At 43.8% G+C, this 22,614-nt stretch overlaps 1 protein-coding gene across 13 annotated transcripts in view; it reads left to right on the forward strand.

Moving 5' to 3' along the window:
- Nucleotides 1–22,614, forward strand: part of RBFOX2 (RNA binding fox-1 homolog 2) — a 431,053-nt gene that overhangs the window by 350,843 nt on the left and 57,596 nt on the right. For all 13 annotated transcript variants that reach the window (XM_073644115.1, XM_073644117.1, XM_073644109.1 and 10 more), the window contains one exon: nt 5,328–5,400. In XM_073644115.1, the coding sequence (XP_073500216.1) occupies nt 5,328–5,400 (73 nt within the window). The remainder of the gene's footprint in view (nt 1–5,327; nt 5,401–22,614) is intronic.

Genomic DNA, 22,614 nt, shown 5'->3' on the forward strand with positions numbered 1-22,614 from the left:
GAGACCAGGAAGAGGTACTCAGAGGCCCACGCAGCTTCCTCAATAGCTATCAGATTGTAGGTAGAGCTGTGTTTTATATGTAACAAGTTAGTGATGGGTATAAGCTGAAATAGAAGCATATGATGATATAGCCTCCGCACCACATTTTACCTGTGTAAAATTCCCTTTAGCAACTATTCCACACTCGCTTGCCTGTTATTTGGAATTTGTCAGCAGGTTTTTTGCTATGTAATTTGAGAACATCATAATGTAAGAGCAGAGACCTTGATTTCTGCAATGTAATCTACTGGGTTGTCCTTTGCTGTGTCTATACAGTCAGTGTTATATCAGCAGGAGATTATCACTACAAAACAAGCTTCCTCATACTACTCCGACCACATGTTCCCTCCCTTCGTCTTAGCAGCGCTCTGTGTACATTGTATAGTGACAGAGAGCTGTGGTATACACCGCTAAACTGAGCTCTGCTCACCTGCAGCAGTGAAAACTGTGAGGCTGCGTGCCCACTAAGCGTTTTTCAAGCGTTTTTGCCGCGGAATTTCCGCAGCGAAAACGCTTAAAAAATGCTTGGTAATACGTGCCCCATGGTCCCCAATGATAATCCGCATGTGCTGTGCACATGCTGCGGCAATTTCCGCTGCGGATTATCATTGCGGAAAAATACGCGGCATGTCCATTAATTTTGCGGACAAGCAGCGTTTTTGCTGCCATTGACTTGCATTGAATCGCTTAATATCCGCATGACTACATGTGCACGTGTGGATATTAAGCGATTCAATGTGCGGATGGTACCCGGGTCTGGAGAAGAGGACTCTCCTCCAGACCCTGGTACCATAGTACCTGTAAAAAAAAAAATAATTTAAAATAAAAAAAAAATACATTATACTTACCTTCTGATGTCTCCTGTACGATGCGTCCGGTCTTTTGTATGGCTCTCGATGGTCGAAAACTACCTGCGGTGACGTCATTTAGTCATGTGACATGTCACGCGACTGCTGACGTCAGCGGTCGCGTGACCTGTCGTATGACTAAATGACGTCACCGCCAGTCCTTTTAGACCATCGAGAGCCGTACAAGAGACCGGGGGCCATTGGAAGGTAAGTATAATGTTTATTTTTTACCATTTTTATTCTTTTTTTTTTTTTTTTTTTCTATTCGCTTGGTCACACGCTATAAATCCATGCCTGTTGCATGGATTTATATAGTGTGACCAAATTGTCAAGCAATTTTCCAAGTGATGCTGAAATCGCTTGGAAAAGTGCTTGATAACCTGCATGCAGAAATACATGCAAAAACGCTCGACAAACGCTTCTACCTAGCAGGAAAAACGCATGTAAAATCCGCATGCGTTTTTCCTGCCAGGGAGATGTGTAAAAAATCTGCAGCATTTCTGCATCGTGGGCACTTAGCCTGATAAGAGTCAGGCCATGAGCCCACGATGCAGAAATTTTCCTGAGCATTTCTGCATCTCCTTGGCAGAAAAAACACATTCGGTTTTTCAATGCTTTTTTTCCGCCAGGTAGAAGCGTTTGTCAAGCGTTTTTGCATGCATTTCTGCATGCGTTTTTTCAAGCGCTTCTCCAAGTGATTTTGAGCATCACTTGGAAAAGTGTTTGACAAGTGGGTCACGCAGTATAAATCCATGCAACTGGCATGGATTTATACTGTGTGACCAACTTAAGCTGCTTTAAATGCAGCATCAATAGTAAAAAAGAAAAAAAATAATTATGCTTACCTCTCCGGTGGCCCCCGGTCTCCTTCTCCGGTGGCGTCCTCTGTCATCGGCATCCCACGGTGTTCTGAAAGGACCTGTGTTGACGTCATTTAGTCAGCTGACAAGTCATGCGACCGCCGACGTCAGCGGTAGCGTGACCATCACATGACTAAATTACATCACTGCAGGTCCTTTCAGAACACCGCGGGATGCCGATGACAGAGGACGCCACCAGAGAAGGAGACCGGGCGCCACGGGAGAGGTAAGTATAATGTGTTTTTTTTATTTTTTACGTTTTAATTATTTTTTTTTACTAATGGTATCCGGGTTGGAGGAGAGTCTCCTCTTCTCCAGACCCCGGTACCATACGCACATTGAACCGCATAACATACATGTATGCATGTGGATGTTATGCGGTTTAATGCAAGTCAATGGCGGTGATTTTGCCGCAATTACGCAGAAGAAATGGTTGTGCTGCGGATTTTTCCGCAATGATAATCAGCAGCGGAAATTTCCGCAGCATGTGCATGAGCATGTGCATGGCACATGCGGATTATCATTGAGAAACATGGCAGACAAATTAACATGCGTTTTTGCGGTGGAAATGGCGCCACGGAAACTCATTAAATCCGCATCGTGGGCACACAGCCTCACAACTGCTGCACCCAGTAAACAAAGCGATACATCGCTGTAATCAGGGTCTCGGTCTCTACCTCATGCTGCTGTCAGATTAAACAAAACCCTTCAGACAGATTCTCTTTAATAGTGTGTGAGCTTTATGTCCATTCCTAACTAGGGAGTTATTTCTCTCATTTTACTTTGTCACATCTAATTATATATAATTGTCTTATCCCGTCTGTCTGTCTTTCTGTCCAGGAAATCCCGCGTCGCTGATTGGTCCGGCTGCGGCCAATCAGCGACGCGGCATTTCAGAAAAAGATGGCGGCCGTTAGCGGCTCATTGCCGCACGGAGGTCAGCGGCGATGCAGCCGGCTACTCGCAGCATAAGTCCCCCGACCGGAGGCGCCGCTGACCTCCATGCGGCTACCGTCGGGAGATCAGCGGCTATGGCCGCTGATCTCCTGACGGCAAGTGACGCCCCTCCCCTCTCCTCCTCTCCCCTCCTCTCCCCTCTCCTCCCCTCCCCCCGCTTGCTCAGGGCCCCGGCGACATACTTGCCCCTCCCCGTGCCTCCGCAGCAGCTCCTGTCTCTTCCGCTGCTGCTCTGTGACGTCTCAGGTCAGAGAGCGCGGTGACGTCTTTACACTGCGCTCTCTCCTGAGCGGTCACAGCGCAGAGCGGGAAGATGCCGGCTACGCTGGAGTCCAGAGCAGCAGCTGAGAAGTGAAGTGAGTATTGGATTTTTTTTTTTTTTTTATTGTATGGGGGCATAGGGCATTGAATGGTGGGGTGGGGGTGTGTGACATCTTGGAGGGGCCATTATAAGCGAGGGGGGGGGATGTGACATCCTGCATGGGTCACTATGGGGGGGATGTGACATCCTGCATGGGGTATTATATAGGGGGGATGTGACATCCTGCATGGGGCATTATAAGGGAGGGGGGATGTGACATCCTGCATGGGCCACTATGGGGTGATGTAACATCCTCCATGGGGCATTATAGAGGGGGAATGTGACTTCCTGCATGGGGTATTATAAGGGAGGAGGGGATGTGACTTCCTGCATGGAGCATTATATGGTGGGGGGGGGAGTGACATCCTGCAATGGGCATTATAAGGGAGGGGGGGATGTGACATCCTGCATGGAGCATTATATGGTGGGGGGGGGAGTGACATCCTGCATAGGGCATTATAAGGGAGGGGGGGATGTGACATCCTGCATGGGGCTCTACTGGGGGGATGTGACATCCTGCATGGGGCATTATGGGGGGATGTGACTTCCTCCATGGGGCATTATATAGGGGGGATGTCACTTCCTGCATGGGGTATTATGTAGGGGGGATGTGACTTCCTGCATGGGGCATTATAAGGTAATATAGGGGGGATGTGACTTCCTGCATGGGGCATTATAAGGGAGAGCGGGGATGACATCCTGCATGGGGCATTATAAAGGAGGGGGGATGTGACATCCTGCGTGGGACATTATCCTGCATGGGGCATTATATGGGGGGGTGGATGTGACATGCTTCATGGGGCATTATAAGGGAGGGGGGGATGTGACATCCTGCATGGGGCATTATATGGGGGGGGGGGAAAGTTACATCCTGCATGGGGCATTATAAGGCAGGTGGATGCTCCCCAGTCCTCACTAACACTGTTCGCTGATTGGTCGCAGCCCCCGGCCAATCATTTATATCTGTGCCAAATTTAAACACCGCTCTGTTGATTGCTTCCGGCCTCCCGCCGCTACCAATCTGCGATTGTGGCGCCAAATTTAAACACGGTCTCCGGCCAATTGGCGGCAGATTTAAAATAAGTACGCCACTGTCGGGGGACATATTCTAGAATACCCGATGCGTTAGAATCGGGCCACCATCTAGTTTGTATTATATTGTGTCTTACTCATTGTGTCCAGGCTACTAGTTTCTGTTTGTATGCGCACACACTATATTTATATATTAACAATTTCCCTGATATGCTAGACCTTTAACTACAGGATCCTCTATTCTGTGTCCCTGTTATTTGGAATTATACACAGGTAAAATGTGGTGCGGACACTACACCACTGTGCCTTTTGGCTGCTATGTCCTCATGCTTTCATTTCAAGTTTTACTGATCACTAGCTTTTGTTACATATAAAACACCACTGCTCTACAATCTGATAGCTCCTGATGAATCTGACGTGTGGGGTGATACGTGGTAGACCTCTGCCCCCCTCCTCCTTGTCTTCAGATTTGGAATCTGCTTCATTTTCTTGTTTTGCATATAGGTTGTTGTCACTAATTTACAATTTGTTATTTTTGTTTTGTTTTTAATTTTTATTCTATCATCCCTTTTTGGGCTTTGAAATATCATTACAGGCCCATCCTTCAAGTCTTTTTTATTTGTATTACATTCTTATTATTGAGGTATTGTAATAGTTGTGCCCACCGCAATTTCTCACTGAGTGTGTGTCTGAAACCGTTAAGGCTGAGGCTACACGGCGACTTTTGCCACAACTGTCATGCTCTGAAAGTTTGCTAGGCTTCCCTGCTAGTGAATCAACTCCAAGGGTACTGCAACAAGCAAATCACAATAAAGAAGCACTCCCATCAAAGTTTTCATCACCTTTAATATATTGCAGTCATCGTATTATATAGCACACTGTACTTACAATTGCTCGTTTTGCCTTTCTACCCAGCTAATTTTTCTCTTTTCCATTAGATCTTTGACATCACATGATTAAAAACTGATTCTGTGTTGCGGCTGTGTACCGCCACAAAACATGCAGCTGCAGGGACTCCAACATGTTTTCTGAGCACGCCCAAGATACTCGGATATCATCCGATCATGCTCGGATAACACTTTATCCGAGCACGTTTCCTCATCACTTAATAGTTTGCCATCCACTACTGTAATGTTAAAAACCATTACTGATTTTGATGATAGGGTTGAATTATAAAATCAGTGTAAGAGTTGCTGCCACTTACATTATGCATATTGTTTTTCTGTTCAGATACGGGAGAGTATATACAGCTGACCCATATCATGCCCTGGCCCCTGCTACCAGTTACGGAGTGGGAGCTGTGGTAAGTAACACAGTACTTTTTAGCCTTTGTACTTAAAGTCAATATATTAGATATAAAAGGGACTATTAAATAGTTTTAACTTTTTTTTCCAAAGTCCGTTTCTGTGGATGTATTTGGCTGTGGAGCCTGTTTTATATATGCTAAGCAGTTTAAAGACTTGCGAGGTCCCAAGGGGACCTTTCATCAAATTATTCATGTAGAACTGGCCATACTGTTATAGTGGCTGAATAGCGGAATGTTTTTTTTTTTAAATCTTTTGCCTCCACTGGAGCTATTAGCAATCAAATATTTGACACTTGTTTTCACTGGGGCGTGCACTTCTGCCTTATGTACGATACTGACCAATCCTAAGCAAGCAGCAACATAGAAATGCAGAAGGACCGATGATGTCATCAAGGTCATATGACCTGAGTCCACAGGTCCGACCAACCAGAGTGTGCGGTCAAAAGAAGTGTGGAAATATTAATTTGATTTAATGACACCACACTTCTGTTGTGTAATATAGTCACGGTGGCTCAGTGGTTAGCACTGTTGCTTTGCAGCTCTGAAATCCTGAGTTAAAATACCACAAAGGACGGCAACTGCAAAGAGTTTCTATGTTCTCCCTGTGTTTGCGTGGGTTTTCCCGCTGTCCTCCCACACTTTAAGACAAACTGATTGGGGCTCACAATCTATATACCCTATGGGGACAATATCTGTAAAGCGCTGTGGAATATTAAAGTGAACTCAGTAGGTTCCAAATATTTCATTGCTAATTGAGGTGAAATTAAATTAATTCCACTCTGCAGCCACTATTACATAGTATGCCCAATTCAACTTGACAAGGTTTCTTTATTTTATTCACTTATATAGAGCCATTAATTCCATAGCACTTTACAGACATTATCGGCACTGTCCCCATTGGGGCTCACAATCTAGATTCCCTATCAGTATCCGCTAACCACTGAGCCACCGTGCGCAGTGGCTCTTTTGCTCCAAATAATAAAGGTTCTCTTTAACAAAAAAGGATATTGGACCTGTTATTGCGGTCAAAGGCTATGTTACATGTCATGTTTTGTATACTGTTCAAGTTTATGCCCGGTTTTACTCTTTATAATGAAACTTGTCAGTAGATTCACGCTGCCCAAACTATGGTCACCATGTATCCGAGCCTGGCTGCATGATTGCTACTAGGTATATTTAGTTTCAAGATCCATAGAACCCTAGTTGTAGACAAGACTAGTCTGGAGCTGCGCTAGCGTCGTCTTCCTGCACCACTCTAGTAGTTTGACAGGTCTTTTGCCAAATTACACACGTGGGAGGAGACATGTCTATCAACAAGAATGGTTCACGGAGAAGCCAGCCAGAAATGCCATAGTGTTCCATTCGACGTTATGTCAGTGACGCAGACCATAATTGTCAAGTTCAGTGTCTGTTCAGTCTACACAAGCAGAGCTGCTGAACTTACTGGCTGCAGTACTGTTGACGTGACATCCACTCTGCAGCCATTACCAAATACATGGAGCAGCAGTGGAGACTAGACCCTAGATGGTGAGTAAAGCGTGGTGTGCTTATTTTTTTAACACACTGTGCCCAGGCACGAAGATTTTCTGAAACGGACAACCCCTTTAACATTAGCAAAAATAAATTCCCTGCTACATTATGACATGCATGACAATGTTGAGGGTGTAGTTTGGAGTATGTGGGTCCTTATGCTATTTGCCAGTAGTAGGTGTTATCAGCATGCATTCGTGTTGATTCCTTGTCTCGGCCATCAGAGAATGCCCATACGAGAGCGAAAGACATCCAGGTGTTAAGAAGGAAGGTGAGTTATTTGATTGTTCACACATTAGATTTTGTAACGGAAAATTCTGCAACTGAAAATCTGTTCAAATTAATTTGGGATTGTTGCAGATTTTCTTGTGGACAGTTCTGCAATGTGTAAACTTACCCTACATTTGAAAATCTGAACAGAGAATCTTTAGCAAAGAATATTGTTGCGAAATAAGAAACTATTTTGTTCATCTTTTTCAAATGGGGTGAAATCTACGATTATTTAATTTTTAAAAAAACATTTGCTGCACAATCCAAGTCATGAATTATATGTTGGTATATGCTTGGTCTGCTGTGATAGATATATGTACAGGTATTGCACCGAGTAAAGTGCCTCTAACCATTGAAGCCCTTGTGACATATTTGTTTTATAGGTCACAAACTGTGGAGCATTTTTAATGGATGTTGGCTGTGTTCACACATTTCTTCCGAAGTGCTGTTTCTGCCTCAGTTTTCCAAACTGGTGACCAAACTATAGTGTTTTGCTGTAATTTTGGAAAATTGGAGCAAAAGTCAAATTACAACCTTTGTATGTGAATACAGCCTAATTGCTGGCTTTGTAAACTCATGCTGGCTAGCAGAATCGTAGACGTAGCAGAGCTAATAGCAATGAAGAATTGGGCTAAAAGGCTGCGTCATATTGTTCATGAGGCCACAGTCACACGGTCATTATTTTACTTCCGTATCTGTAAGCCAAATCCAGGAGTGGGTGATAAATCCAGAAGTGGTGACTTGTTTCTATTATACTTTCCCCCTGATTGTTCCACTCCTGGTTTTGGCTTACAAATACTGAAGCAAGATACTGAACGTGTGAACGTGGCCTAAGGCTAACTATACTTCAGCTTTATTATTTGATTTAAGCTTGAGAGACAGCGCAAATAGCGTCTTATCTAATAAACAAATGACATAAAAATGTTGTAGGTACGCTCACCTGAAAGTGTTGTGACAATCACAACTCCTATAAAAACATGTAAAGGCTGCTGCAGGACCACCAATAAAATGTCATGCAAAAAATGAAATAAAGCTGTCCCCAGCTAGAACGGTTTACAACTTAAAGAAGATTGGGTACGCAAATAGCGCTAAAATCCGATAACCAATCGTGAAGATAATAAATGAAATTGCTCACCTTTCAGGGTTGTGACATGCACAACTCATTGAAAAGATATAAAACGAGGTGCTGCAGCCGGCACGAATCTCCAGGGATCCTTAATGAGACAAACAGTATGTGGATGCACCATAGTGATTACTTGCTATGTACCTGAAGAAGCGGATGGGACGTCCGAGAAACGCGTAGTATTGTAGCTTTTCAATAAAAGATTCAAATCAACCTATCCTACTGTCTTTTCCTGGAGGAAGCGTGGCTTTCACTGGCACCATGCAAAAAACGAGGAATATGGTGGTTCAGAGTCCGTGCTGCCCAAAGTTCAAAAGGTGTAGTCCCACACGAGGATAAAGCATGAATGCAGTTTTTCAACGCGTTTCAAGGTTTCCAAGCCTCTTCATCAGGGCTTAAGCTTAGGGGCCCATATTCCCCCCCCATTTTTTTTTTTTTGAGGCATAGTGTCCAATGGCTAAAGGCACTTTGTATGCTGCACCGTAATGAAACCTATCCAAACTTAGAAGACCTATAGCACTCTAGCTTGAGAGCTTTGACTTTGTCGCTGCCTTCCCATATTCTACCTCTATGAGCAGTACAGTCTAGTTATGATCCCATGGTCATTCGGGCCAGCCAAAACTGTTGTTCATACATTTTTAAAAGTAACAAATGGTAACCAATATGTAGAAACATACGTCAAAACTGAGGAGGGACAGAAGAACTATGTGTGCACTGTGAGAAAAAGGTGACAAGGCTTTAAAAATGTTCCGAGGTGTTGAAATAAAGGCCAAAAGCTCCGCTTCCAAAACACGTGCTTGTGAACCTTACATGGAGAGGGACACTAATCTAATTGATAAAAGCTTTTTCATCTTTAACGCTTTGCACAAGGACAAATCTGTGGTGGTGTAAGAGTGGGCCCTAAATATTTGAAGGCACAAAGTCATGGCCATGGATTATTATGGCCCCATCGAAAGGAACATGAGTACACAGGGATCTGAGAATTTAAGTCTTTTTATGGTAAATAGATATATGAACTAAAACAATTCCTTTAATATAATTTTTAAACTGGTTTTCTTTTTTCCGTTGAATATTGGGCTTGCTTTACATTAAAATATGAAGCTCAACTGGTACTCTCCCCCCTTCTCTAGGAGCACCACTTTGACTGTACTCCCATCTTTGACTGGCTGCCGCAGTCAGTGACCTCACTACTGCAATCTAGTAACAGCAGGCTTGTTTCCTTTTTTTTGAGAGTCAGATGACAACCAGGGAATGAATGAATACCACTTAGCTGCTTGACAGTGAACATGGGTTTAAAAACTCATCAATTTTGCTGCTACTGTGATATGTTGCAATTTTTTCCATTCTCAAATCTGCCATGTGTGAATATTCCCTTAATCCCCCTCAGTGTGAACACAGGCCACCCAAAGGAGGTCTGTTATATTCAGTGCCCAGGGCTCTTTGTTGCATGGCTGCTACGTTCTGTTTTGAGCAGGGCTGGCCTTAGGATGAATGGTGCCCGGTGCGAATGTGCCCTTTGGTGCCCCCACCCCACTGTTTTTTTTTACTCCGAACACATCGGGTATGTTTGTACATGATCTGTACATGGTCTCCTTCACTTTCGGCTGCTAAGACCTGCAAAGAGCTGAACATGTGCATCTGACACCTGTCGTCATCTCCCAACTCCAATACTGATGATCTATCCAAAGTATATATGATAATTGCTTACCGGTAATTTGATTTTCCAGAGCCATAACAGCACCGTACAGAGAGAATCCGCTCCCAGGAACAGGAAACCTACCAAAATAAAAGGGGCGGCACCTCTCTTCCTCCGCAGTGTGTTTAAAGAGAATAAGCGGTAACCACCTTGTTAAGACATGTATGCATACAACAATAGTTATCAATATTCACCTTAAAGTGTTTGCATAAACCACTGATTTTTTTTTTTGAAGACAGGAAGTTTTCCGCCGCTAAAGTAAAAGAGAAGAGAGGGAAGTAGCACGGTGCTGTCATGGTTCTGGAAAATCAAATTACCGGTAAGCAATTATCATATTTACCCTTCACCATGACAGCACCGTACAGAGAGATTAATATACACTGCTCAAAAAAATAAAGGGAACACTTAAACAACAGAATATAACTCCAAGTAAATCAAACTTCTGTGAAATCAAACTGTCCGCTTAGGAAGCAGCACTGCTTGACAATCAATTTCACATGCTGTTGTGCAAATGGAATAGACAATAGATGGAAATTATTGGCAATTATCAAGATACCCTCAATAAAGGAGTGGTTCTGCAGGTGGGGACCACAGACCACATCTCAGTACCAATGCTTTCTGGCTGATGTTTTGGTCACTTTTGAATGTTGGTTGTGCTTTCACACTCGTGGTAGCGTGAGACAGACTCTACAACCCACTGACGTTGCTCAGGTATTGCAGCTCATCCAGGATGGCACATCAATGCGAGCTGTGGCAAGAAGGTTTGCTGTGTCTGTCAGCGTAGTGTCCAGAGGCTGGAGGCGCTACCAGGAGACAGGCCAGTACATCAGGAGACGTGGAGGGGCCGTAGGAGTGCAACAACCCTGCCTTTGTGTAAGGAGGAACAGGAGGAGCACTGCCAGAGCCCTGCAAAATGACCTCCACCAGGCCACAAATGTGCATGTGTCTGCACAAACTGTTAGAAACCGACTCCATGAGGGTGGTATGAGAGCCCAACCTCCACAGATGGGGGTTGTGCTCACAGCCCAACGCCGTGCAGGACACTTGGCATTTGCCACAGAACACCAGGTTTGGCAAAGTCGCCACTGGCGCCCTGTGCTCTTCACTGATGAAAGCAGGTTCACACTGAGCACATGTAACAGATGTGACAGAGTCTGGAGACGCCGTGGAGAGCGATCTGCTGCCTGCAACATCCTTCAGCATGACCGGTTTGGCAGTGGGTCAGTAATGGTGTGGGGTGGCATTTCTTTGGAGGGCCGCACAGCCCTCCATGTGCTTGCCAGAAGTAACCTGACTGCCATTAGGTACTGAGATGAGATCCTCAGACCCCTTGTGAGACCATATGCTGGTGCAGCTGGCCCTGGGTTCCTCCTAATGCAGGACAATGCCAGACCTCATGTGGCTGGAGTGTCAGCAGTTAATGCAAGATGAAGGCATTGAAGCTATGGACTGGCCCGCCCGTTCCCCAGACCTGAATCTGATTGAGCACATCTGGGACATCATGTCTCGCTCCATCCACCAACGTCTCGTTGCACCACAGACTGTCCAGGAGTTGGCGGATGCTTTAGTCCAGGTCTGGGAGGAGATCCCACAGGAGACCATCAGTAACCTCATCAGGAGCATGCCCAGACATTGTAGGGAGGTCATACAGGCATGTGGAGGCCACACACAATACTGAGCCTCATTTTGACTTGTTTTAAGGACATTACATCAAAGTTGGATCATTCTGTAGTGTGTTTTTCCACTTTAATTTTGGGGGTGACTCCAAATCCAGGCCTCCATTGGTTAATAAATTTGATTTCCATTGATTTTTGTGTGATTTTGTTGTCAGCACATTCAACTTTGTACAGAACAAAGTATTCAATGAGAATATTTCATTCATTCAGATCTAGGATGTGTTATTTGAGTGTTCCCTTTATTTTTTTGAGCAGTGTAGATGAAATCCCTAGGGCGGGACCAGCGCTGAAAGAACCTTTCTCCCAAAGGAAAGATTAGACAGCCCAAGATCCAACCTGTAGTGTCTGAAGAAGGTGCTCGGAGATGCCCAGATTGCCGCTTTGCAGATCTGTTCTACTGAGGCATTGGCTCTTTCTGCTCAGAGGCTGCTATGGCCCTAGTAGAATGTGCTTTTATGCCCTGAGGGGGATCATGGTCAGAGGCAAAGTAGGCTAAAATTATTGCCATTCTAACCCATCTGGCAATCGTGGATTTAGTAGCTGCATTACCCTTGTTTGCCCCCTGAAAAGAAACAAACCTGGTTGAGGACTTCCTCCTCCACTGACTCGTTACATCAAGGTATCTAAGGATACACCTTCTCACATGTAAGGAGTGAAATGTTATTTCCCCTTGGTTTTTCGTTTCATTACAAAATGAAGGGAGCACTATTTCCTGACTTCTGTGAAATCTAGAGCTTACTTTTGGGAGGAAAGCTGTATCTGGCTTCAATATTACCCTATCTTGTAAGATGTTTGTAAATGGGGGGTTGATTGAGAGAGCCTGTAACTCACTCACCCGCCTAGCAGAGGTTAGTGCCACCAGCAGTACTGTTTTTAGTGTGAGCACTTTAATAGCAGCGGATGGGATGGGTTCAAAAGGAGCCTTTGTAAGGGCATTGAGGACTAAATTAAGGTCCCAGGGGGCTACCCTAGGACTGGCTATAGGTCTGGATGAAAAGAATGCTTTTATAAACCTATATATCCATGGGTGATCAGCTTTTTTATGATCGAATAGCCCCCCTAGGGCTGATACGTGCACCTTTAAGGAGCTAGTGGAGAGACCCCTTTCTAGACCATTTTTTGAGGAATTCCAGTATTTCTGAATGGGAACCAGCTGACTTTGGGGAGTCATGACCCAACCTGAAAAATTAAGAATACTATTCCAAATCTTTTTGTATTTAAGGGAGGTGACTTTTTTTTTTCTGCTCCACAGGAGAGTTGAAATTAAGTTTTCTGAGAAACCCCTGTCTGATAACAATCCCCTCAAGTTCCAGGCAGCTAGGTGTAAGCTGGGAACCTGAGGATGGGTCACCGGACCCTGACATAGTAGCTCTGGATTGTCTGGTAGGATCCAGGGGTCCAAGTCTGACATGGCCCTTAGCCAAGTAAACCAGGCCCTTTTTGGCCAGAAGGGGGCAATCAGTATTACTCTGGCTTTTTCCTTGCATATTTTCTTTAATACTATGGAAATCAAGGGGAAGGCATATGCCTAACGAAACCCCCATTTCTGTAGAAGAGCATGCACCCAGTCTGGTGACTCCCTTGGATTTAGAGAATAGAATTTTTATACCTGACAGATTTTTTTGCCATCAGAGAAAACAATCTACGGAAGACCCCAGGCTTAACAAATCTGATCGAAGACTCTTCTGTTTAGGGCCCATTCTCCTTGACTGAGTGAATGGCGACTAAAATAATCGGCAACAATATTTTCTGAACCCCTTAAGTGGTGGCTTAAAAGTGATAGAAGATTTTGTTCCGCCATGGAGAATATTTTCTCTAACATCAATGGGTCTGACCTTGTTCCCCTGGCGATTTTATATAAGCTACTACTGTGCTGTTGTCCGATAGGATTACTACATCTTTCCCCATACAGTATTTTAAGGTTGCCTGTGATGCTTTCCTGACTGCAGTCAGTTCTTAGATTTGAGGAACTGCTTTTTAACTTTGAATCCCATAAACCTTGAAACCAGCCCCCCTCTAGGTGGGCACCCCAACCTGTCGGGCTTGCGTCTGTGGTGACTACGACTGGATTTTTTACTGTTCGTAGGACCCCCTTCAGAAGACTTTTTTGAATCTACCCACCAATTTAGAGAACTTAGTGTCCTGGCAACAGCTGAAATTTGTAGTCCAGCTGATCTCCTGGTTTTCTTGTGTGGAAATGAGCCCATTGTGCCACTGGAATTGTGGCGGTCAGAGATCATAGCAAGGACATGGCTTCTCTTTGGCTGTCTGCCCACGATGCGTTTTTAATGCGTTTCCGCAGCGTTTTTGCAGCTGCAGAATCGCATTAAAAATGCATGGTAGAAGGGCAGCAATGTTCCCCAATGATAATCCGCATGTGCTGTGCACATGCTGCGGAAATTTCCTCTCTTTTATTATCATTGCAGAAAAAAACGCAACACTACCAATTATTTTGCGGAAGCGCAGCGTTTTCGCCGCCATTGACTTGCATTAGAACACGCCAATTCCGCAAGACTGCATCTGTACTTGCGTAATTGGCACGTTCTAATGTGCTTTTGGTACCCGGGTGTGGAGGACAGGAGGCTCTCCTCCACACCCAGGTACCATAGAAACTGTAAAAAAAAAAAAAAGAATAAAATAAAGATTATATTCACCTTCTGGCGGCCCGCGCTGCGCTCCTTCTTCTTTGCCGGCACATCGCGTTGGACTGTAGGACCTGCGGTGACGTCAGTCATGTGACGGTAGGTCCTTTAGTACAGGGCATCGCGATATCCCGGCAGCCAGGAACGAGCGCAGCATCACACCCCGGGCCATCGGAAGGTAAGTATAGGTTTATTTTTTTATTTTTAACCATTCTCTCGGGTCACACTATATAAATCCATGCTGTTTGCATGGATTTATATAGTGTGACCTAGTTGTCAAGCACTTTCCAAGTGATGCTAAAATCGCCTGGAAAGCGCTTGTCAATCCGCATGCGGAAATGCAAGTGAAGATCCGCTTCATTTCCGCATGTCCCTGGCAGGAAAAAGGCATGTACAATCCGCATGCGTTTTTTTCTGCCAGGGAGATGCAGAAACACTCAGGAAAAAAATCCTGAGCATTTCTGCATCGTGGCACATAGCCTTACTGAGATATGTCTTCCTTGAATATTTACGATTTTTTGTTTGATTTTTTTTTTAACTTTCTCTTGTGGGAGGAAACAACGCTGATGAATAGCATCTAGGTTGATGCCCAGAAAAGTTTGAAGTTGAAAAGTTGAATGGGCTTGGGCCTTGATTTTTCTTTATTATCCAACCCAACCTTGTTAGGATTGATAGAACCTGTTTGACAGCTACAGTACAGGCTTTTTCTGAGTCTCCGACAATCAAAAAGTCATCTAGGTATGGCACTATTAATATGTCTTTTTCTTACAGGATGTCATTTCTGCCCCTCTTTTTTAGTAAAAATTCTGAGCGCTAGTGATACCCCAAATGGCAGGCACTGATATTGCAGATGCAAAAGGTCTCCTTGGAACTCTACTGCCACCCTGATATATTGTTGGTGGTCAGGGTGGATTGGGATGTGATAATACGCATCCTTTAAGTCTATCACTTCCATGAAACAGAAGGGGTACAAAGGCTTTACCGTCGATCTCAGTCTCCATCTTGAATCACTTGTTTTTATATATATGTTCAAGGATTTTAGATTTATTATTGTTCTGCAGGAACCATCAGTTTTTTTTATTAGGAATAATTGCTGTAAAATCCTCTTCCTTTTTCCTACTCTGGCACACTGACTAACACACGTTTGTCTAGTAATTTTTTGACTTCTGCTTCCAATGCGATCTGCTTTCTTGCCTACCCAGGTCTCTCTTTTGCGAAGTGGGGGAACGGAAGAAAAACGTATTTTTAAGCCTTTGAAAAGAGTATCCGTTACCCATTAGGTAGTGGGCAGTGAGGTCCACTGATGGTAAAACTGCTGTAATCTTCCCCACACTGGTAGACTGACGTCATTGATGTTTGGGCCCCCCTTTTAGGTGATGCCCTAATTAAACAGGAAGCCCCTGGACTGACTCCTGTCTCTTCTCCAGGGTCGGCCCCCTCTTCTACTATCTTCTCTCTGGCTTCTCCCTCTTCCCCTAATTGTTGACCCCCTGAAAGGATTTTTTATATTTTTGAGAGGGAGGGGGAAAAGTTTGCTTTTTATCGGCCGCCTTCTCTAATATGTTGTCTAGGACTGTCTCGAATAAAAAGTCACCTTGGCAGGGAATGGCACATACTGTGTTCCAAATTATTATGCAAATAATATTTTCTCAGATTTTCCCAAATTACCTATATGAATTGCAGTCATTGTAATTTTCCAGTCAAATAACTATTAGAGTACAATTGAAAGGTTTTTGTACAAACTGCCTATGATAACAGTATATTTTTAAAAAAATAAAAAAACTCAAACTGCACTCAAAATGCATGTTCCAAATTGTTATGCACAGCAGAGTTTTCAACCTTTTCATTTTAATAAAGAACAAAAAAATGGTCATTTTTGAAATTATAAGCATTAGCAGGTTATTACAAACTGAAATCAAACAGTTTTCAACTCAAAACTTTATTCTAGGTGATGTAACATTTGCACATAGGACCCCTTGTTCGAAAGGAGCTTCTGAACTCTCTCGTCCATTGAATTTGTCAGGTTTTGGATGGTTTCTGCTTCAATTGTTTTGCATGAGGACAGAATACCCTCCCAGAGCTGTTGCTTAGATGTGAACTGCCTCCCGCCATCATAGACACTCCTTTAGATGATGCTGCAGAGGTTCTCAATGGGGTTGAGGTCAGGGGAGCATGGGTGCCACACCATAAGTTTGTCCCATTTTATGCCCATAGCAGCCTGAGATGCAGATGTGTTATGTGCAGCATGTAATTAGCAAAAGCTAAATTAAACTGCTGCGGGCTGATATTAATAGCCAGGGAATGGGCCATGAGCACTAGCCCCCTCCGCGGTTAATATCACCCCTCAGCCGTCTCAGAATTGGTGCATCCATAAGATGCGCCAATCTGGCGCTTAGCCTCCACTCTTCCCACTGCCCTGTAGCAGTGGCGAGTGGGGTTGGGGTTCACGTCAGCCTTGTAGTGGCGACTGACGTGAAGCCCGGGTTAGTAATGGAGGGCGTCCATAAGACGCCCCCATTACTAACTGCGTAGTAAAATGGTTGTCGAATTTTGAATAAAAACACGGCCAGAATAAAGAATTTTAATGAAATAAAAATGTAAAATAAACAACCATATCCCTCACCTGTCTGCCGTCAACGATGCAGTCCACTTAACACCAATGAGCGTCCCACGAGATCTGTTTCACTTCTATAGCAGTGACATCAGCCATCACTGATGTTACTGCTGTAGAAGACAGCAGTGTATACTGACAGAAGTGTAAAATCACTCCTGTCAGTATACATTGCTGCAGGAGGTCACTGGAGTTGATCAGCTGATCAGCCCTGGTGAGCTTACCACCCTGGGAACATCAGCTGATCGCTGACGCCGGCAATCAGCTGATCGGTCTCGTGACCGATCGGCTGATGCTCACCTGACCCTGGGAACGTTCGCAAGACCCACTCCCCGGAGTATGCCGCTGAGCTGAAGACAAAGCCGCCGGGGACCAGGACGACACCGGGGGTCGCCGGAAAGGTGAGTATATAGAGTTTTTTTTTTTATTTTTTATTTTTTTTTCTTTTTTTACCACGTGCACGCTTGATGAGCAGACTGCTGCTCCTCCCATCTACACCGCTCTCGCTGTTATCAGCGGGAGCGGCAATTGAATGAACGGAATAGTAGCCTCCTCTCCCGACCCAGGTACCACCCGCAGTGCATTTCTCGCGCGAATCCGCGCCCATTGACTTTCATTGAAACGCAGCAGATCCACAGGTTTAGATATAACACCTGCGGGTTTGCTGCAATTCAATTCAATTCAAGTCAATGGGCGTGAATTCGCGTCGGAAACGCCCAAACAATGGTCTTGCTGCGGTTTTTGACTCAATGCGAATCAAGAGCAGAAATTTCCGCATCATGTGCATAGCACAACCGGATTACCATTGCTACACATGGCAGACCTATTAACAAGCGTTTTTGAAACGTTTCTGCGATGGAAAAATTGCCGCGGAAGCGCATTAAAAACGCATCGTGTGCATGTAGCCTTAGGCCACACGTCAGGGCTGAGAAGGAAGGAGCACTATTTGGCTTTTGGAGCATAGATTTTGGTAGAATAGTTTGTGGGCTATATTTGCGGAGCCCCTAAGTTGCCTAAACTGCAGAAAAACAGCAAAAGTGACACCATTGTAGAAATTACAATGTCGCTTTTCCAGAGTCTTTGTTCTTCCAGTAACTTGTGACCACCCCCCCGCCCCCCTATAGTCCCAGTGACAGATGACAGACCTGAGAGGGGGCTGGTTTTGTGTGGGATAAATTAGGGGTTTTATTGGTAACATTTGGGGGTACATAATTTTTGATTGATTACAGAATAAGACTGGATCGCCAGTCTACGCTGAGCACTTACGACAGGTTTTCTGTGTAAATCCGACAAAAATGGGATTCAGACTAAACCCCCAACGGAACCACCCACCACAAAGAGGCAAATGGAGACACTTTGGAGCTCATTTGACGTCTGCTCCGATGGTATCCTTCTTTTTAGGCGCACACAAATCTGTGATCAAATACACGTGCGCTAAAAAAAAGCCTAAAATGATGGTACGCCTCCGGAACAGAGAGCAGTCCAAAGGGACTCTATCAGCCTCATAAGTGATGCATTGTCTGAATTGCGGTTGTGGTGAATTTTGGTGAATTTACACGGAAACCCCAACGTAAGCGCTCAGTGCAGACTGCAGGATAAACGTGAGCCTAGCCTTCCGATTTTTTTTTGGAGGCAAAATGAAGAAATAGACGTACCAGAATAGTTCTTTTTTTTTTTTTCCGTGGTTCACCATGCGGTATAAGTGATGAGGTGGATTTATTCTTTGGGTCAGTGCGATTACAGCGATACCAGATTTACATGTTTTTTTTTTTTTAGGTTTTGTTGCCATTACACAGTAAAAATACTTTTTTTTTCTCAGTAAAAGTAGGTTTTTTTTTGGTAAACAGTTGTATGATGGCTTATTTTTTGCAGGATGAGCTGCAGATTTTTTGGGGGCACATAGTAATTTTTGATGGCTTTTTATTCAGATTTTTCAGACACAGAATGAACAAGAACCCGCAATTCAAGTTATTGTTTTTATTTTTTTGTGCAGTTCACCAAAAGTGATAACTCATTTGTCAGCCGGGTCGGTACGATTACAGCGATGCTATATTTATATAATTTTTTATGCTCTGCCATTTTTACAGACTAAAAACAGTATTTTACAATAAAGAATTTAATTTTGCATTGTCACATTCTGAGATCTGTAACTTTTTTTTTTTTTTTCCTGAATGAGCCATATCATAGTTTGTTTTATTTTGCGAGACGATTTGGCGTTTGTATTTACTTTTTTTTTTTACATACAAATTTTTGATTGCTTTTAATTCACTTTTTTTGTGAGTAAGTATGCTGAAAAAGTGTCATTTTTGGCGTGTTTTATTTATTTATTTTTATGGCATTCGCCAAACTGACTAAATAACACGACAGTTTTATAGAGCGGGCCATTCCGGACGCGGCGATAACAAATGTGCATGGTTTTTTTGTTTAATCACAAACTGTGCGTTTGGAGCGGCGAAACGGCGTTTAGTGATTTGTGTGCACTTCTTTTTTTTTTTTTTTTTTTTTTTTTCACATTTTATTAAACTTTTTTTTTTTTACTTTTTCACCAAGTCCCACAGTGGGACATGTGTGATTGTCACTTTGATTGCTGATCTCATACACTGAAGTACCTCTGTACTGCAGTGCATGAGACCTGTCAGTGAGTCACTGAACTCACTGACTTGACTGAGATCCAGCTGATTGCTGGATCTCACAGGCCACTGTACCCTGGGATCATCGCATGATCTCAGGGTACCATGGTAACCACCTGTACCCGCGGTTCTCATCGCGGTGGTCCAATGGTTACTAAGGGGGTCGCAAGACCCCCTGGTAAGCACTTAAATACTGCTGTAACGATTGACAGCGGTATTTAAGGGGTTAATCGGACCCGATTGGCATTGAGACCGGCTGGGGCCGATACTGCAGGGTGTCAGCTGTCACACACATCCGACACCCGCAGGAATCGCCGCAGCCCGGCGCTATTCACTTATTCCACAGCGACGCATTTTAACGGTGCTGTGGAATAAGTACCCTTAATGACCGCGATAAACAGAAATGGGAGCCATGTTGCGTTTGGAGAGCCCTTGATGTGCCTAAAAAGTGGAAACACCCCACAAGTGACACCATTTTGGAAACTAGACCCTTCAGGGAACTTATTTAGATGTGTTGAGCACCTTGAACCCCCAGGTGCTTTACAGAAGTTAACAACATTGAGCCGTGAAAATAAAAATTTCACATTTCCCACAAAAATGCTCTTTTTGCACCATTTTTTTATTTTTACAAGAGTAACAGGAGAAAATGGAACTCAAAATGTGTTGTGCAATTTCTTCTGAGTATGCCAATAAGCCCATATGTGGTCAAAAACTACTTTTGAGGCACAGTGCAAAGCTTAGAAGGTAAGAAGCACCATATTGGAGTTCATATTTTGCTGGGCTAGTGTAACGGTGCCATGTCACATTGGCAGAGCCCTTAAGGTGCCAGAACACCAGAACTCCCCCATAAGAGACCCCATTTTACAAACTACACTTTTCAATGAATTCATCTAAGGGTGCAGTGAGCAGGTTAACACCACATGTGCCTCATTTTACACCACTGGGCAGTGAAGAAAGACTTTTTACCACCAGAGTTTTTTTTAGCTGCAGATTTTACATTTTCGCACTGGGAAATGGGTAAAAGTGGCACCAAAATTTGTTTCACAATTTTTGCTGAATGTAGAAATATCCCACATGTGGCTGTACAGTACTGCTTGGCCACACTGTGAGACTCTATAGGGACGGAGCACTATTTGCCTCCTGGAGCGCAGATTTTCCTAGAACAGTATCCAGACTCCATATACTGAGACCCTAAGTGCTAGAAGAACAGAATCCCCCCCCTTAAGTGAACCCATTTTGGAAATTCCTTTGGGAATTTATCTACAAATGTGGTGAGGATTTGAACTACAGTGGGGAAAAAAAAGTATTTAGTCAGCCGCCAATTGTGCAAGTTCTCCCACTTAAAAAGATGAGAGAGGCCTGTAATTGACATCATAGGTAGACCTAAACTATGAGAGACAAAATGAGAAAATAAATCCTGAAAATCTCATTGTCTGATTTGGAAAGAAATTTTTTTCAAATTTTGGTGGCTGACTAAATACTTTTTTTCCCTACTGTACATGGGTGTTTTCCAGAAACAAGTAACAGTGGATGCTGAGTAAAACTTGCAAACTGCCATTGTAGTGACCAGTACGTTATGCCCAGCTCATGCCTCTGGAGACATGCACCCGTAAATTAGGCGGGCTCTCATCACTACAGAAATGCCAAACATGTGGACGCTAACTGCGGTTTAGGCACTGTGGGGCTCAGAAGGGAGGTGGGCATTTGGATTTGGGATCACAGAATTTGCTGAATTTGTTTTGAGGGGCAAAGGCCATTTTCTTTTTCCAGAGTCTTGTATATAGTGTATAATTTTGGTTTTGTAATTTTTTTTTTTTTTATATATGTGTATATGTATACATACAGTACAGACCAAAAGTTTGGACACACCTTCTCCTTTAAAGATTTTTCTGTATTTTCATGACTATGAAAATTGTACATTCACACTGAAGGCATCAAAACTATGAATTTACACATGTGGAATTATATACTTAACAAAAAAGTGTGAAACAGCTGAAAATATGTCTTATATTCTAGGTTCTTCAAAGTAGCCACCTTTTGCTTTGATGACTGCTTTGCACATTCTTGGCATTCTCTTGATGAGCTTCAAGAGGTAATCACCGGAAATGGTTTTCACTTCACAGGTGTTCCCTGTCAGGTTTAATAAGTGGGATTTCTTGCCTTATAAATGGGGTTGGGACCATCAGTTGTGTTGTGCAGAAGTCTGGTGGATACACAGCTGATAGTCCTACTGAATAGACTGTTAGAATTTGTATTATGGCAAGAAAAAAGCAGCTAAGTAAAGAAAAACGAGTGGCCATCATTACTTTAAGAAATGAAGGTCAGTCAATCCGAAAAATTGGGCAAACTTTGAATGTGTCCCCAAGTGCAGTTGCTAAAACCATAAAGCGCTACAAAGAAACTGGCTCACATGAGGACCGCTGCAGGAAAGGAAGACCAAGAGTCACCTCTGCTTCTGAGGATAAGTTTATCCGAGTCACCAGCCTCAGAAATCGCACGTTAACAGCAGCTCAGATTAGAGACCAGGTCAAAGCCACACAGAGTTCTAGCAGCAGACACATCTCTACAACAACTGTTAAGAGGAGACTTTGTGCAGCAGGTCTTCATGGTAAAATAGCTGCTAGGAAACCACTGCTAAGGACAGGCAACAAGCAGAAGAGACTTGTTTGGGCTAAAGAACACAAGGAATGGACATTAGACCAGTGGAAATCTGTGCTTTGGTCTGATGAGTCCAAATTTGAGATCTTTGGTTCCAACCACCGTGTCTTTGTGTGACGCAGAAAAGGTGAACGGATGGACTCTACATGCCTGGTTCCCACCGTGAAGCATGGAGGAGCAGGTGTGATGGTGTGGGGGTGCTTTGCTGGTGACACTGTTGGGGATATATTCAAAATTGAAGGCATACTGAACCAGCATGGCTACCACAGCATCTTGCAGCGGCATGCTATTCCATCTGGTTTGCGTTTAGTTGGACCATCATTTATTTTTAAACAGGACAATGACCCCAAACACACCTCCAGGCTGTGTAAGGGC

This window comes from Phyllobates terribilis, unplaced genomic scaffold (genome assembly GCF_046119375.1).
Source record: "Phyllobates terribilis strain yellow unplaced genomic scaffold, ASM4611937v1 Scaffold_8__6_contigs__length_399053987, whole genome shotgun sequence".
Lineage (NCBI taxonomy): Eukaryota > Metazoa > Chordata > Amphibia > Anura > Dendrobatidae > Phyllobates > Phyllobates terribilis.